Here is a 15,495-nt window from a genome sequence, read left to right on the forward strand (position 1 = left end):
CAAGTGATCACTTGCTAACTTGCACAGCCCTACCACTAGGCTTGACAATACACGTTGGAATATCCAGTGATTGGAAAACGAAATCAGACCTGATCAAAGGACTTCTATCCTAAAACCAACGAGCAAAAACAGGCCTCCCTCCAGTGTTCAAAATGTACAGCTTGATTGAGGGTTGGGGATGGAGAGTTTGAAGGCAGCTAGTGGTGTTTGGCAGAAAGCAACAATTAGGTTTTCCTAAATTCAAATGTAAAAGCATTTTGGAAATGAATTTTTAGAAACACTATAAGAAGTTAGTATATGCGACTAATAGAATCTCATCAAATGGAAATCAGAGTGAGACTTTGTACTTCTACATTCCAAAGAGCTTAATACAAATTAGTCTATAGTACTCAAGAGTGTTTCATTCTGTAAGGATTAAGGGAAATGTGATGCATTATTTTTTTTCATTAAGTTGCTGGGTAAATAAGCTTCCTGATATAAGAATATGGGAGTTGTTTTCTAAATTTTATCGTAACCAAGGATAAATAACTCACTGTGTGCAGCTCCCTTGTACATTGCTCTATTGAACAGTGATAGCTTAGAATTAAACAGTGTTGGGAGGTAAGGAACTTTAGGGTCAGATGTGAAGGGGTTGTGACCTCCTCTAGGACCCATAGGTCAATTCTTCTGAGGTCTTGAACAGGTTTAAGGAATTAGGTAAGCCCCCTTCCCCAATACAACCCTCCTAATGTGTACTGGATTCTCACCCACGCGGCAAGGTGCATGCTGATCCAAGGACAGAGATCAGGGGCTCAGAAGGCGAGCCAGCCTCCGTTTGGAATCCTGGGAAGGAACACTGGGACAGCACACTGGGAGGTCCCCTGCTCTAAACCAATCAATCACCTCACCTGCTTAACTCACTCTTTGAGATCCCACCACCAGAGAAAACAGGGCTTTCTTTAGGGAGGGGCAAAATATTCAGCTTTTATCAACCTTTCACACTTAAGAGTGAATTAATGTACACCTGTGGTTGTTAGGTAAGGGCCACAAAGTACACTTTGCCAATTTCAAAGTTCTGTAGTGGACTAATCCTAACGTTGGAAAGCGGGTGTACTACAGACCTAGAAGTAACACGGTAGAAAGTATGTAACTTCAGCGTTTGCCCTCCTCAGGCTCAACTTGGAGAGAATATTGCCATTCATTCATTCTTCCATTCATTCAAAAATGAAATGGAAGGATGATGGGACGTTCTGTTCAGTTACCATGTCCCAAACCAAAATGGACATTTTGGAGCCTTCCCTCCTCCCCGACCCCATCCTTGAGCTCCTTTCTCTGTACTAGCAGCTCTGTGCTCTCTTATTCTGCCGTGGAGATCAGCTCCAACCCACCATTTTTGCTAAAAGTGTTAAGCGGACAACAAACCAATGGAAAACCACAGCCATAGTCTTTGCAGTTAAATAGTGAATCCTCTCTTTATTCAGAAGAATACATTTTTAATAGAATTTCATGCACCAGTAAATCAGTACAGTGAGGAGTTACGAGGGCAGGGAATCTCTCCTCAGGAAACATCTCACCCTGGTAGGGCTCTCAACTCCTAAAATCCCCTTGACCTATCTCAGGTGAGTAGTGGCCAAGGAACAGTAGATGGGGTGGACTCCCAGGGAAACCAGTCAGATTTGCAGGTCTCTGAGGATTAAAAAAAGAGGAGAGGAAAGCTCTTGCCAAGGAGGAGATTATTATATTGGGACCGGCAGTTCCACTGAGGTTCCCTGAGAGATTGATGAGGGAGAGTTGGTATTGGTGCCCAGGTCTCCTTCTTGGTTACACTCTTCCAAGGCTATGGTCTGGTCTCTTCCATCTGTCTCTGAGCCTCTGTGTCGAGAAAAAGACATGACTAAGGGAGGATCCAGAGCCATCAACCTGAAAACAGGTTGCACTGTGGGACTCAGATGCCAGAGGAGCATATGGACCATTGTTTTAACAGAAGCCCCTGCGTTCACAGAAGGAGGCTGACGTAAGGCAATTACCTGGTTCGGAGTCGAGGCCACTTCTTCCACTCTATGGCTAGCACCACCCCCAAAGCTACAACCACCACCACGATCAGGGTACTTCGGACAATGTTCCCCACAGTGCACTCCTGAGCGGCAGGCCCTGTGGTGATAAAAGAGCAGAAACCAAGGCCATAGAGATCAGTGCATGTATGTTCCCCTGGATCTCTTGTGGCCCCCTCATCTGGCCTCCTCTGGGGTTCACTCGGGAACCATGTGTTGAGGCTGCAGATGGGGTGGTCAGAGGCAGTGCTTATGCTGAGGCAGAAGCAGCCCTCCTTTTGGGGGGTGGAAGAGGCCTTGAAAGTATCCTTCTCACTATTTTTGAATGAATCTGAGGTTCCACCTCCTTACCATCCCTAGGAGAAAGAAAAATGACCACACTTGAGGTCTCTGACTCCAAACCCCTCCCCCTCCATGTTTGGCCTGTCTCCATGGAGACTATCTCTGGGATCCCAGGTATGTCATGCCAGAACCATGGAGGGATTATCATCTTACCTGCTGCCCCCACCAGCTCCAGGGGATCACTAGGCTCTGACCAGATATCAGGGTAGGCCTGCAGACGGTAGCTGCAGCTATAGTTTCCAATGCCCTTTCCTTCTACGTTGTTGATGACAAAGTCTCCATCCTCTGAAAACGGCTGAGGTGCTTCTTCTCCATCATGTTCCAGGACAAACTCCACACCTGGCAGGGGTCCTCTGCACTGAAGGGTGATATCCTTTCCTAGCTTGAACACAGTGCTGGGCCAGGCTGACAGGGAGGGTTTAGGGGGCTTATCTGCAACCAACCAGGACACAGAGTTAGAAATGGCCTTGAACCCAGCCCTTTACCCCCTTAGGGCTAACTACTACGAAACTACAAAATCTAGACTCTTACTGAAATCTCCAAGACCTTACCAGTCACCCAGATCTCCAGGGAGTCACTGTGATTAGAAGCTGCAAAGGGAGCAGAATCCAAATAATAAACACAGCTATACATCCCAGAATCTTCACTGCTCACTGCTGGCATCCAGAAGTCAGCCCTGTACCCTCTTGGCCTCTGTTGCCTTAAGGGCTCTTGAGTACCCTTCTTCAACAGGACAAATGTTGAGTCTGGCAGTTCCCCTTGACATTGAAGAGTCATGTTTTCTCCAGGGGCCACCATGGGACCAGGCTGGGCTAATAGGCTGGGTTTGGGGAGCAAACCTAGAAGAAATTAACTCTTGGTCATAGAGAGGTGGCCACTTTCCGGGGCATCACTGGAGTCTCAGTAAAGAGGAGAGACTACTGCTTGCCTCTCCTTGAGCTCTTGGAAAACCGTTTACCGTTTCCCATGAACCATCTGACAGCTTACTCACTCTCTTCTGTACTCCCCTGCCCTCTCCAGAGCGTCTTCCCCTTACCTGTGACTATGAGTTCCAGGGTGTTGCTAGGCTGTATCTTGATAGGGCTGGTCCAGTCAGGATGGTAGCAGCAGCTGTAACGACCTATGTTAGCACCAGATATATTGGTGATGGGGAATGCCCCATCATTACTGATGGATCCCCAGAGCTGCACTGAAGTGGCTTCTATTTCTTTGTGCAGAATGTACCCTACTCCATGGACTGGCCCTTGGCACCAGAGAGTAACATTCTGCCCCATGGGAACCACAGAACTGGGCTCAGCAAACAACCATGGCTTGGGGAATGTGTCTAGGAAGAGACCAAAGATGGAAAGCCGTTAGTATGCAAACTTATCACTCGCTGAATTAACCCTTTATTTTTCTCCTTCCAGACACAACCGTTCCCCTCCATGGCCTAGCCTAGCCTTCCAAGAGGGATCACCCTCTCTAACCCCTATTCCAGTTGTCTCTGCCCCAGTCCCATGTCTTGTCTGTCCTTACCAGTCACCCAGATCATAAGAGGCTTGCTGAGATATGATCCCCTGTTTGACATAGTGGTCTCATAGTAGACACAGCTGTAGTTGCCAGAGTCGTCTGCTCCAACAGTGTGGAGGAGGAAGTCAGCCACGTTCCCTGAGGCACTCTGAAACTGTAAGGGAACCTGGGTTCCCTCCTGCAAGAGGGCAAACCTCATGCCCTGGAAAGCCCCTTGGCAGCGCAGGGTCACATTCTTCCCAGGAAGCACCACAGGACCCGGCTGTGCCAGGAGAGTGGGTTTGGGGTAGAATTCTGAAATTAAAGAGATCACAACATGAGAGAATCCTACCCCCGACATTCTGAACATTGTTTTTTTAGTGTTAGTAGAAGAAACAATATATGCTTATTGTAGAAAATTAGAAAATACAGAAAAAAACCTATGAAGAAAATACAGTTCTACCGCTCAAAGATAACCGTTCTTTATACATTTTTATGTATTTATTTCCCATTTATTTTTTTGTACATGGCCATGTCATTGTAGCTATAACTATTTGCATAATTGGGCCTACTATATGCACAGTTGTGTAGTTTAATATTTTTCACTTTATATTGTAAATATTTTCCTATGACGTTAAACAGCCTTTGAAAACTATCATTTGTAATGGCTGCATAATATGCAGTTGACATTTCAAGGTCTTCGCCCTTTCTCTGAGGGCCATCCAGCCCACCAATCTCTGACTGCCCAGCTAAAGAAAAAGTGGACATTGGGCCTAAAGCTCAAGGCCAAGCCACAGAAAGATTTCAGAAATAGGGCAACATGTGAAACACCCCCATCTGCCTCATTTCTTGCCCCAGAAGTGAATTATTTTCCTCCCTCTTCTCCTCTTTCTCATCTTCCTGTATTAGTCATCATATAAGCAGCTGCCTTACATGGACTGTTTACCATGTGCCAGGCACTGTCCTAAGCACATTCTTGGTGACTTTTAGAAGGAGCACTTCCTCCTCTCCCACTGACAGCCCTCCCGCCCACTGTCCCAGAGTCAGTACCGCCTCCACCTGCATTTCCCCACTCCTGACCTGTCACCACGAGCTCCACAGGGTCACTGGGCTCAGACCAGATAGCAAAGTCATAATAGCGGCAGCTGTAATTCCCTCCATCACCAATGCCCACTGAAATGATCAGAAAGTGGGCTGCACTGGCTCCCGGACTCGCCCAAGACCTGTCACTGGACGCTATTTCACTTCCATCTTTGTAAAGAATAAAGCTCATTTGCTGGTGGGGGGTGGAGCAATTGAAAGTCACTCGGGCACCAGGAGTGACCACAGGACTGGCCCATGTCTTGAATAAGGGCTTGGGGTACATTTCTAGAAGGCAAAAAACCAAACACAATACAAAACCAAATTAAGAGAAAAGAAAGATAGCTAATATAGCAAATATTGGTTCCAGAAAGCTGCTTTGTTTCCTATAGTATTTCATTCAGAAGAAGGTGCACTTAAAAGTCAAGGCAAAACCACTTTGCAGATGAACTTTTCACGGGGACCCCTCACCCCACCCCTCACCTCCTCCAGCCGAATCCTCGCTGTCAGCAGAACAAGCAATGGAAGCTATAGCTAAAAGAGTGAATTGTCACCGGGGCTCTGCTGATTCCCTGAGCCTCAGTTTGCCCATTTGGACAAGAAGGGGAAATGGTACCTGATCCACCTCCTTTGAATCTTTGCTCTATAGCTAAATGAGATAATTGATATGAAAATAATTAGAAAAATTAAATCACCCTCTACGAACCCCAGCTATTAATAACGATTATGGCTATTAATATCGTGCAGCCAGAGGCCCTGGCACTCCCAGCGCCACGCCTGCCTGACTCTAAGATTGGACACAGGCTCCTAGGACCAGCAGCAAAGTTTGCTGTGAGGAGAGGAGTGTCTGACCCAGAGCTTTGCTTCCCCACTCCTCCCTCACACACCCCTTTCAGCTCTACCTTTTATGACAAGCTCCAGGGGCTCACTGGGCTCAGACCACTTGAAGGGGTGCTTTTCAGTGTGAGTGCGGCAGCTATAATTGCCTTCATCTTTATCCTCCATTCTTTGGATTGTAAAGAAGGCTTCTCTCCCAAGGGCACCAAGTTGCTGGACAGGTTCCTGCACTCCCTCCTTATACAGAGCAAACCCCATGTCTGCCAGCCATCCTTTGCACCGGATTTGAAGTTCCTGGCCCCGAACTGGGGGGGAAGCAGAAATGACAGGTTTGGGGAGGACGTCTGGAAAACAAAACAGGGAGGACAAGGAGTCCGAAGTTTGGAGGTGCCCAGATGGGACACTCGGAGTCACCTGGTCAGCAAAACAGAAATCCATCCTGGACTGGCCTTTGCCTCTTCCTGTCAGTCTTCTCATAACTCTGTTCCCCACCCCTCCCCCCATTTCAGGGCCCCTCCTCTCCTACAGGCAGCAGAAGCCCCTTGGGCTCTGGGTCTCTGAGCATTCACCATCCCTAGGAACAGTGCTGGAGTCCCAGGGGCACTGGGGATCACTCCGTGAGGACCCTCTGCCTTTTCTTACCTGTCCCCACCAGCTCAAGTGCCTCACTGGGCTCTGACACAGCCATCTCCTCCCACGAATGGCAGTGGTAACTCCCGGTGTGGCTCTGGGTCAGGGCTCCAAGGGGGAAGGCAGCCCGGACCTGCTCTGAGGCTGGGCGAGTTGCAATCCACCCGGTCCCGTCCTTCAGCAATACAAATTCCTTAGTTGAGCCAGAAGGGCTTCTGCACCAGAGGGTTAAGTTCTTCCACGGGGCCAGAGGGAAGTTGGTCTCTGCCCACAGCTCAGGCTTTGGGGTTGGCATGATTATTTCTAGAAACAGCAGAGTTAGTGAAGCCATCCTCCCTCGCCCTCACCCTCCCGTTTTCCTTGCCCTTGAACACCCTCCCCAGATCACATTGCCCACCTCCCCTTTCAACCTCAATCCAAACTCTTTCCTTCTCTCCGCAGGTGCTGGGGAAAGGGGAAGCTTGATGTCTCAGCTGAGGCTCAGAAAAATGCAGAAGCTTGGGGGAAATTTTGCAGGCAGAAAAGCAGAGTTGGAGGCTGAGTTTTGCCAGCAGCTTTAGCAAGTGCCCCTTCCTGGCTGCCCTTCCCTCGCAACCAGTCACTCCCTGGCCACTGACACTGACACTCTGTAGTTATTTCGGATCTCCAGGGAGGAATGTCCTAGTCTGGAGCAGGAAAAACTCACCAGTCTCTTCTGTCAATACCCCATTGCACAGTCCTGCAAAAGAAATTGCTGCCAGGGCTTTGTCCCCTCCCCCACGGGACTTCACCCTGGCCTTCGGCCCAGGCCCCTTCCCCACCCCCTCGTACTCACCACAGCAGAGAAGAGCTGTGAGTATGAAGAGCATGGTGACCCCTTGAGCTGTTCCCAGCAACCAGGCTTCTCTAGCAAGACCAGAAAAGAGATGAGAGGAGTTGCTGGGATTAAGGGGAGGGCGGAGAGAAGGGGGCGGCAATTTATGTCATTGGCTTACTCACCACCCAATAGGGATTGGATATGGCCAGGATAATGGGATATAATCTTTTCTGACATGGATGACTTTTCTTTTTGAGGGCCTCACCACCTTACAAACCTCTTGCTCTTTCATGACCCACGTGCCCCCCGCCCCCTCCCCCATCCCCAGACGATATCAAATGTCAGGTCCCCAAGGCCCCTGATTAGGCTGTTGCTGGAATTGAGATGTCAGATGTGAAAATGCCTTTGTGACTCCAGCTCTCAGAACCCCTGGAGCTCAGTGTGATCGGCAGCTCTGGGTGGTGGGTGTGGGGGTGGAGGGAGAAATCTTGGGTGTTTCTCAGTCATCAAGTTTAAGTTTGGAAGCAGTTTTTATTATGGCAGTATTGGTCCTCCGACCGACCTGCCTCACCTGCCTTTGTTATGGAAGGGTTGCCTAGGCAGCAACAGTGAATTACCAGAGGATTGTCAGTGCTGAGCTAAGCTTGTCAGAGAGTGGGATCTCTCTACCCCCACCCAGATTATGACTAGAAATGTGCAGCATTTTTAGGTTATGGGTCCTGTAGAATTAGATTATACTAAGCCAAAATTCATTTGACAATTTTTACTTGGAGAACACTGACCCTCCTTCCTGGTCAGGAAAACATGCTTTTCAAGCTGCATTCTCTGAAATCTGGTTTCTGAATTCATTCTTTGATGCAGTGGTCCTGGGCTGAGGTGGGGCACTTGAAGCTACATTTTTTTCTAACCCCTGGCTTGAAGGTTACCCCAGTGTATGTGGAACTCAGGATAGGTTCTGTGGAGAACTAGGACTTGACCCCCATTGGAACTTTTTGAAAGCTCAAAGGGTAGTGGTTATGCAGAAAGTTTAGGTGGCTCCCTTCTCATTACCCAAGCACTCTGTCCCTCAGATCCCAGCGGGAAACACGGACACACACAGTCGTAGTCATCACCCATTGTATATTGAATACTCCCAGGCGCACGAAGCCCTGTGATCATGGTGGGGGAGGGGTACAGCCAGGATCACAAGGTGGGGGAAAGTAAGCAAGGCATTTGGGAAGAGAGGCCCCACCAAGCTAGGAGCTGTCATTTCTCTTCTCATTTTCAGGCAGAATAGCCTGAGCGCAAGGCCATAAGGATCAGGGAGAGAAGGAGATGACCCAGGGGACACAAAAGGATAAAAGTAAATGGCAGGAGAACCTGTTTGGCTTGACACTTTATGGGTCAGAGGAAGCAGTCTGATTCCCTGGCCCAATCCATTCCCTCATCAGATGCCCACCCAGGCTAAGGCTACATTCTCAGGATGCTCTGCACAGTGGTTGGGGGCCAGAGTGGCAGAGAGACTGGCTTCCATAGCAGCTAGGATGGACTACAAGGCTTGCTAGCCCTTGAGAGCTAAGGGTAAGGGTGAAAAGTTGGGATGGGAGCTGGATAACATCCTGGGAGACAGGACAGCATGGCTTCTTACAAAAAAAGTTCAGTTGAAGTTAATGTGGAAGACATCAATCATCTCTGAGAGGCAGGGTGGCTTGGGAGGGAGATTTGGGCACCCTTCTGGGGGAATCAGTGAATGAGGTTCTGATTACTTCTCCAGCCTCTGAGAAATATGCATTTCTCCACCCTCTGGCTTGGGTGCTGACCCCTCTGTGAGGTGAAAGAGAAACTGCTGGAATGAGAAAGTCTTATATCTTAAGCCCAGAAGGTAGAGGATACAAAGGGTGCCCCCCTGTGGCTTGCCTCAACTGGCGTATGACCCATTCCTGAATTCTGGGGAGCCTGAACTCAGCTAGATTGAGGAACAGGGGGTTGGGACAAGACAGTTACCTGATTCTGAGTCTCCGACACTTCCACCTTATCCACAGCACTACCAACAGCAAGGCAACAAGCTGCATGATCAGGGACAACCTGATAGCCTCATTCAGAACGTAATTCCAGGTGAGAAAGCCTGTGGCCAGAGAAGACCAAAAGCAGGGACCTTGATGGGGACAGGGACAGTTGAATACATTCATGGGGGGAGGGGGATCTGGTTACTGCAGGTGAAGGGAAGTTGAGACAAAAGTGGCCCTATTTTCATGAAGAATAGGACCCTTGAAAGTATCCTGCTCACTGCCTTTGAGCGACTGTGAGACCACTCCAGAGGAAGGATGCCCAAACCCAAGGGCCCTGACTTACAAGCCCCCAACTACCCTTTCCACATCCTTCTGGGCGTTGCTCTGGGATCCCAGGGGTATCATGGCCAAAGCTGCAGAGGGGGCATCCCTATGAAGAGCGTTCCTCTCGCCTGCTGGTCCCATCAGTTTCAGAGGCTCACTGCGATGTGACCAGATGTTAAGATGTGCCTCTATGCGATAGCTGCAACTGTAGGTCCCCGTACCTTTCCCTTCAACATTACTGATGATGAAGTCTCCATCCACTGAGAATTTTGGGGATGTTGCGCTTTCTTCCCATTCCAGACGAAATTCAAGTACTGGTTGAGGTACTCGGCACTGAAGGGTGATGACCTTTCCTAGCTTGAACACGGTGCTGGGCCAGGCTGACAGGGAAGGTTTGGGGGGCTTATCTGCAACCAATCCAGAGACCAGAGTTAGAACAAGTGACTTTGAACTCAGTGCCTCCTCCCTCAACAAATGTTTCTCAGGTTCTTATTTGGTCTTCTCTTTTTTTTTTCACTTCCACTAGATCACTGGCTTCAAAATTTGATTGTGCATCAGAACTCCTTGGCCCATTCCTTGATTCTCTAAAGACTCCTAGGTTCCTACCTTCAATCAGAAAGACCCATACCTGTAAGTTTCTCCTGGTCTTAAGGAAAATAACTTTTCTAGGGGTCACAGTGGGGCTTGTCCCTGCTGAGAGACAGGGCTTGAGTATCAACCCTGGGAGAGAAGGTACCTAAAGTTTTTGGAGAAAATTCTACACCACCCTCCTAGTGTGTTTTTCTTTGGCTCATAAATCCAAGAGGGTACAGGGCCACTAGCTCCTTCTTATAACATGGTAATGATGATCAAAACAAACAATAGTTGTTAGCACTTGCCTACAACCACAAGCTCCACGGTGTTGTGTGATGACATCCTGATGGAGGTATTCCAGGAGAGGAGATAGTGGCGGCTATAGATGCCAGCATCACTATAGGTCACATTGTTGAGGAAGAATAACTCATCATCACTGATGCTGGTGGTATCCAAGAGCTGAAGTGTTTTGTCTTCTCCTTTCTTATAGAATGCAAGCTCCACTCCATCCACTGGCCCTCGACACCACAGGCTCACATTCTGACCCATTTGGACCACAGGACTGGGCTGAGCAAGTAGCCAGGTCTTGGGGAAAGTGTCTAGGACAAGACCCAAAATATAAAAGGCTAACTGTCTGACTTACCCCTCCCACTACTTAGGGTTCTTTTTCTCTTCCTCCAGTACACCCTTGGCAAATCCCATCCTAAGCCCACTTATACAAATTCTGCTCCTTCCCCCACTATTAGCCCTGGCTGCATGATTAGGTTCTCCGGCAGGCCCTGAGCAAGTTGTATACCCTTAGCCCCTACAACAGGTCCCATTGAATCCCCCTCTCTTACCGGTTACCCAGATTTTCAGGATATCGTTAAGGAGTGAACCCCTGTATGACCCATCATAGTAAAAACAGAGGTAATGTCCAGCATCGTGGATTTTCAAAGCCCGGAAGAAGAAATATGCCTCATTCTTTAATGGCCTCTTGCGGTAAAAGGACTTCTCCAAGTCTTCAAGCCTTATTAAAGCAAAGGTCATTCCATAGATTGGCCCTTGGCACCTGAGATTCAGGCTTTCTCCCGGTGCCATGATGGGCCCAGGATAGGCTGTCAGAGTTGGTTTGGGATAGAGTCCTAGAAAGGGAAGAGACCCTGAGTTAGATGTAGGATGATTCTTCCTTATTATATTCTGGTTTAATTTTCCTAGTTTCCTTAGATAGAAAGTGATAGCTGAAGTTTCCCCTCTGCTCCCTCTTCCTTCCTTGAATCTCTGCCTCTTCTAGGAGGTGATCAAGGGTAAGTTCACTTATGCCCCTTCCCTCTCACCAGACTCTATCAGCTCCACTGAGCTCTAACTATGTGTAGGGTGTGTCTCAGTGGAATATCTACATTTGTAATTCCCTGTATCTTTAGGTCCCTGAGATGCCAGATGTAGTTCTTCAAACCACCCAAGAAACCAAACTTCTGAAAATGACTTTTATTCCATCTTCATAAAGCATGAATGCTACTGCAGTATTAAGGATGGCTTTTGAACACATTAAGTTCACAGAGGACACTTCCCACAGGGGATTGAAAGAAGCCAATAAGGAGGGATTGGCCAGTAAGTCTGCAACCCAAAGAAACCTCTGTTAATGGGGTCACATCCTCATTTCCATGTATTGTTCCTCCAAAGAGATTAAACTACAGAATAGAGGGCAAACCTCACTCCCAAACCACTCCTTCTTACCCATCTCAATCCCAGGTAGGCCCACCCACCCATTATTGGAAGGATCAGCTCTATCATATGCTCATTAAGCATTTAGGATGTGTCAGGCATCGTGTAGGTCTAGGAATATACAAGTAAAGAAGATAGACACAGTCCCTGCTAGCCAAAAGCTCATGGCCTAGTGGGGGACACCAGCAAACAGGTAACTGCAGAAGTGTGTGTTAGTGGCATCTACACTGGAAGGACATTCGTACAACAAACATCCATAACACGCAGTTCAAACAGACAGGCTTTTGTTCTTTGATCCTCAATAAAAAGCTATACTAATAAAATTAATATCTACCATTTATTGAGAACTTATATGCCAGGCACTGTACATATATTATATTTAGGCAAATCCTCACAACAACCCTGTGAGGTAGGCATTATTATTATACCAATTTTGCAAATGAGAAAACTGAGTCACAGAGAGGCATCATACAGTAGATTGGATAGACACTGTTATTCCATTTTAGAGTGGGGGAAACCGAAGCACAGAGGTGAAGTAACTTGCTCAATATCACACAGGGAGGCAGTGTCAGAGGTGGAACTAGAAACTAGGATTACTGCTTCTAAGTCCAGGTACTTTCTGTGGCACCACAGCTTTCTCCAAGCCTATTTAACTTGATGAGGGAACTAAAGCAAGTGTGGCCAATTCTGTCTAGAAGCATCCGGGCCATGGGGTGGGGGAGTTGGGGGTCGGGTGTGTGTCTAGTGTTTGGGCATTGTGGGGAGGCTTCTACTGTGTTTAAAGCTTGGTACTGCCTTACTGGATCTGTATATACAAGACTAAATTAATTTATAAAGTCATTTCTAAAATATGAACTATCACTTTCTTTGTCATTTTTTGGTTTATTTTTATCACCAGCACTAGCAACTCATTCTATTTTCCACACTTAAAAATAAAAATCAGAAACAGAATAAAAATACTTTAAATGAAAAAAATCAGTTTACAAGACTGCAGTGGCAGTGCCTGGCACATATTAAGTGCTCAATAAATATTAGCCTAATGAATGAATGCATGCATGATTTTCGACAAATAGAGAACAACGAAGCTGTGATGAGCTGAAGCTGCTGGACATTTGGCTGGACTCACTCACTAGCCAAGTGATTGGCTCCCAAACATTTGCCTCATAGCATGTGTGATTCTAATTTGCATCTCAGTAAAATGTCAAATGACTCTAGCTCACGGGCCTTGCAGAGAACTGGGCAAGGAAAGTAATGTCAGAAACCCTGGCTCATCCAACCATGATCCCGGGGACAACGATCATCAGGCCCCAGCAGCCATAGCCACACCCACCTGCCACAGTCAGCTTCAGGGGGTTGCTGGGCTCTGACCACAGGGTAGGGAGCATCTGGATATGAGTGCGGCAGATGTAAACCCCTTCACTCTCAGGTGTCATGTTGGCAATGGAGAATATGGCCACTGTCCCCGTTGGGACTTGGTAATCCACGGGTTCTGCATATCCTTCTTTGAACAGCATGAATACCAGATCCTGCAGCCAGCCATGGCAGAGTATGTTAACATTACATCCAGGAAGAGGGGAGGTCTCAGCCTGGATCCAGAAGGTGGGCTTGGGCAGCTGGCCTGGAAGGAGAGAACGAACTGGTATTCAGGTAGAGCAAGGGTAGCGCTGCTCAGGAAGCAGCAGAGCGCTCTACTTAAATGAGTCTTCCCTGTATGACCCGTATTTGTCACCCCTTCTTTCTCCATCTAGGGTATCCCCTGTGTTGAGAGCTCGCCCTCGAGATCTGTTCCAGAGTCTGTGTCCTCACTCTGCATCTATAGAGACTAGGCACTTATTTACTAACTAACTGTGGAATGCATGCGTTATACATGCATGCATTTGAGGCAAACGAATGAATTAAACCCTGCTCTGGGAAGGCAAGTTTGAGTCCCAGGAGCTGGAGTTTATTCTTGATTATCTATCTCTGTCTTCTTACCTGGTGCCTCCAACTCTAAAACTTTACTGGGCTCTGACCAGCCTGTCTCCTTCCAGTAGCAGCACCTGTAAAGACCTGTATTGGACTGAGTAAGGGCACCAATGGGGAATGAAACTTGGAAGGTCTTGTGGGAAGGGCGGATCCAGGTCATCTGTGTCTTATCTTTCAGCAACAGGAACTTGCTTGAAATCCGAGAGGGGCTTTTGCACCAAAGTGTGATGTTCTCCCAAGGGGCCTGGGGGTAGTTGGTCTCTATCCACAGCTCTGGTTGAGATTGTATCATTGCTGTCATTCCCAAAGATAACAAAGATGTCAGCAGTCCAACCCTCTCCCTCCCATAACATGCCCCTCCAATGTCCCTTAAAATTAGCCCCAACCCAGATTCCTCCTTTTGTCTTTCCCTTGGGGACAGGAGTGCATGCTTTTATGGGGGGGTGGGATAGGGACCCCAAGATATTTGTTTAAGGAATTTAAGTGAGTTGGGGAATGAAGTGCAAGTCTTGCTTCCTTTCCCTCTGAGACAAAGTTCTTTACTATTTTGTGGGAAACCAAGTCATGAAGTAAGAGGTCCTGATTCCCAGCCAGCTCAATCTGGAAATTGCCTTTGGGTTCTCAAGGCAGTTATGTCCAGGGCCACGGAAGCAGGTCAATGTCTTGTGGCCTTCAGGAAGGAAGGTACTTGAGGTAGCAGGACTCACTTACCTATTGGTATCATACCCAGACTCAACCCTGAAAAGAGAGATTATGGTAAAGGAGAGCCCCTCATTGTCCCCACCCACCCTCGAACCTCAATATTCTCCATTCCCTCCCCATAGGGGTAACTATGACAGGTTCACTTGCCCTGCCACCACTTCCTTGTACTCACGAATGCAAAAGAGTAAGAGAGTGAATGTCCGCAGCATGGTGGCCCCTTCCCCTGGCCTGTCCAGGGTCATGGAGCCTCTGGAGTCTTGAAGGGCTTTGCCCCTCACCAGGTGGTGAGATCTAAAAGCAGAAGTGTTTTTACTCAGGTGACTGATCCTGCTTCGGAAAGTTTAGTTTGGATCAGTAAATTGCACCTGACATCCCTCCCTTCCTTCCACTCCCTCACTGGCATGCAGGGTTACTGGCTACTTCTTCTCTTTGTCCCTTTTCCTCACTTCCCCCTTCTCCCACCCAAGGTCTTTGCTGGTATCTACCATGTCAGATTTATTGAAATGTCTGTTTGTCCATGGGATCTCAGAGGCCCAGAGGCCTAATCCAGGCCAGCAGAAGGCCCATGGTATGAGGGAGATGGGAGGTGTAGAGAGTCACCTTTTCAGATCCTTTACTCATACATATATATTTTTGTCTGAGTCCTTCAACAACCTAGCAAAGGAAGTGTTTCTACCATCACCATTTTGCTGGCTAGGAAACTGAGGCTTAGACAGGATATATAATTTGCCCAAAGTCAAAAGATATTAAATATCAGAGCCAAAATTCAAATCCATGTTTAACTCTAATGCTTATGCTCTAAAACCAGTATTTAAACTTTCAGCGGCAGCCCTTGCCCCCTTTCTCACCCTACCTCACCCGTACCATCTCATCCCATCCAGGCCTCCCCTTATGCAGAATGTCAGAATGCTTCAAATCTAATATTACTTTCATTCTTATTTCTTACCCCCCAAAATCTCAAAGCCTCCATCTTGAGTAGGTGTTGGGGAATCAAATTACTTGAGCTAATGGATATAAGATGCAAATGATTTATTGG

At 47.7% G+C, this 15,495-nt stretch overlaps 1 protein-coding gene across 3 annotated transcripts; it reads right to left on the reverse strand.

The window, feature by feature from the left end:
* Positions 1-1,715: 1,715 nt before the first annotated feature.
* IGSF1 (immunoglobulin superfamily member 1) lies at positions 1,716-14,701 on the reverse strand. 3 transcript variants are annotated; one of them, XM_068533145.1, is made up of 18 exons: positions 14,632-14,701; positions 13,767-14,051; positions 13,123-13,410; positions 10,928-11,212; positions 10,394-10,687; positions 9,644-9,922; positions 9,187-9,307; positions 7,222-7,292; positions 7,093-7,125; positions 6,420-6,710; positions 5,843-6,121; positions 4,941-5,228; positions 3,888-4,175; positions 3,409-3,696; positions 2,924-3,211; positions 2,526-2,804; positions 2,007-2,130; positions 1,716-1,851 (listed from the first exon to the last, which is right to left on the reverse strand). In XM_068533145.1, exons 1-18 carry the CDS (start codon positions 14,699-14,701, stop codon positions 1,716-1,718), a joined length of 3,987 nt encoding a protein of 1,328 aa, XP_068389246.1. The 3 variants fall into 3 exon arrangements, with proteins under 3 accessions (XP_068389246.1, XP_068389244.1, XP_068389245.1); XM_068533143.1 differs by having other exon boundaries at positions 13,767-14,092; positions 14,628-14,701; XM_068533144.1 differs by having other exon boundaries at positions 7,093-7,140; positions 13,767-14,092; positions 14,628-14,701.
* Positions 14,702-15,495: the final 794 nt, after the last annotated feature.

This window comes from Eschrichtius robustus, chromosome X, assembly GCF_028021215.1.
Source record: "Eschrichtius robustus isolate mEscRob2 chromosome X, mEscRob2.pri, whole genome shotgun sequence".
Taxonomy (NCBI): domain Eukaryota; kingdom Metazoa; phylum Chordata; class Mammalia; order Artiodactyla; family Eschrichtiidae; genus Eschrichtius; species Eschrichtius robustus.

Excerpts from the sequence above, each read along its gene's own strand:
- IGSF1 (XM_068533144.1), bottom strand. The coding sequence starts at position 14,701 with ATGACCCTGGACAGGCCAGGGGAAGGGGCCACCATGCTGCGGACATTC. Across the intron at positions 10,688-10,927 it reads CCTGAAAATCTGGGTAACCG|ACACTTTCCCCAAGACCTGG; the intron begins GTAAGAGAGGGG and ends GTCTTGTCCTAG. Across the intron at positions 7,141-7,221 it reads CACAGCTCTTCTCTGCTGTG|CAATTTCTTTTGCAGGACTG; the intron begins GTGAGTACGAGG and ends AAGCCCTGGCAG.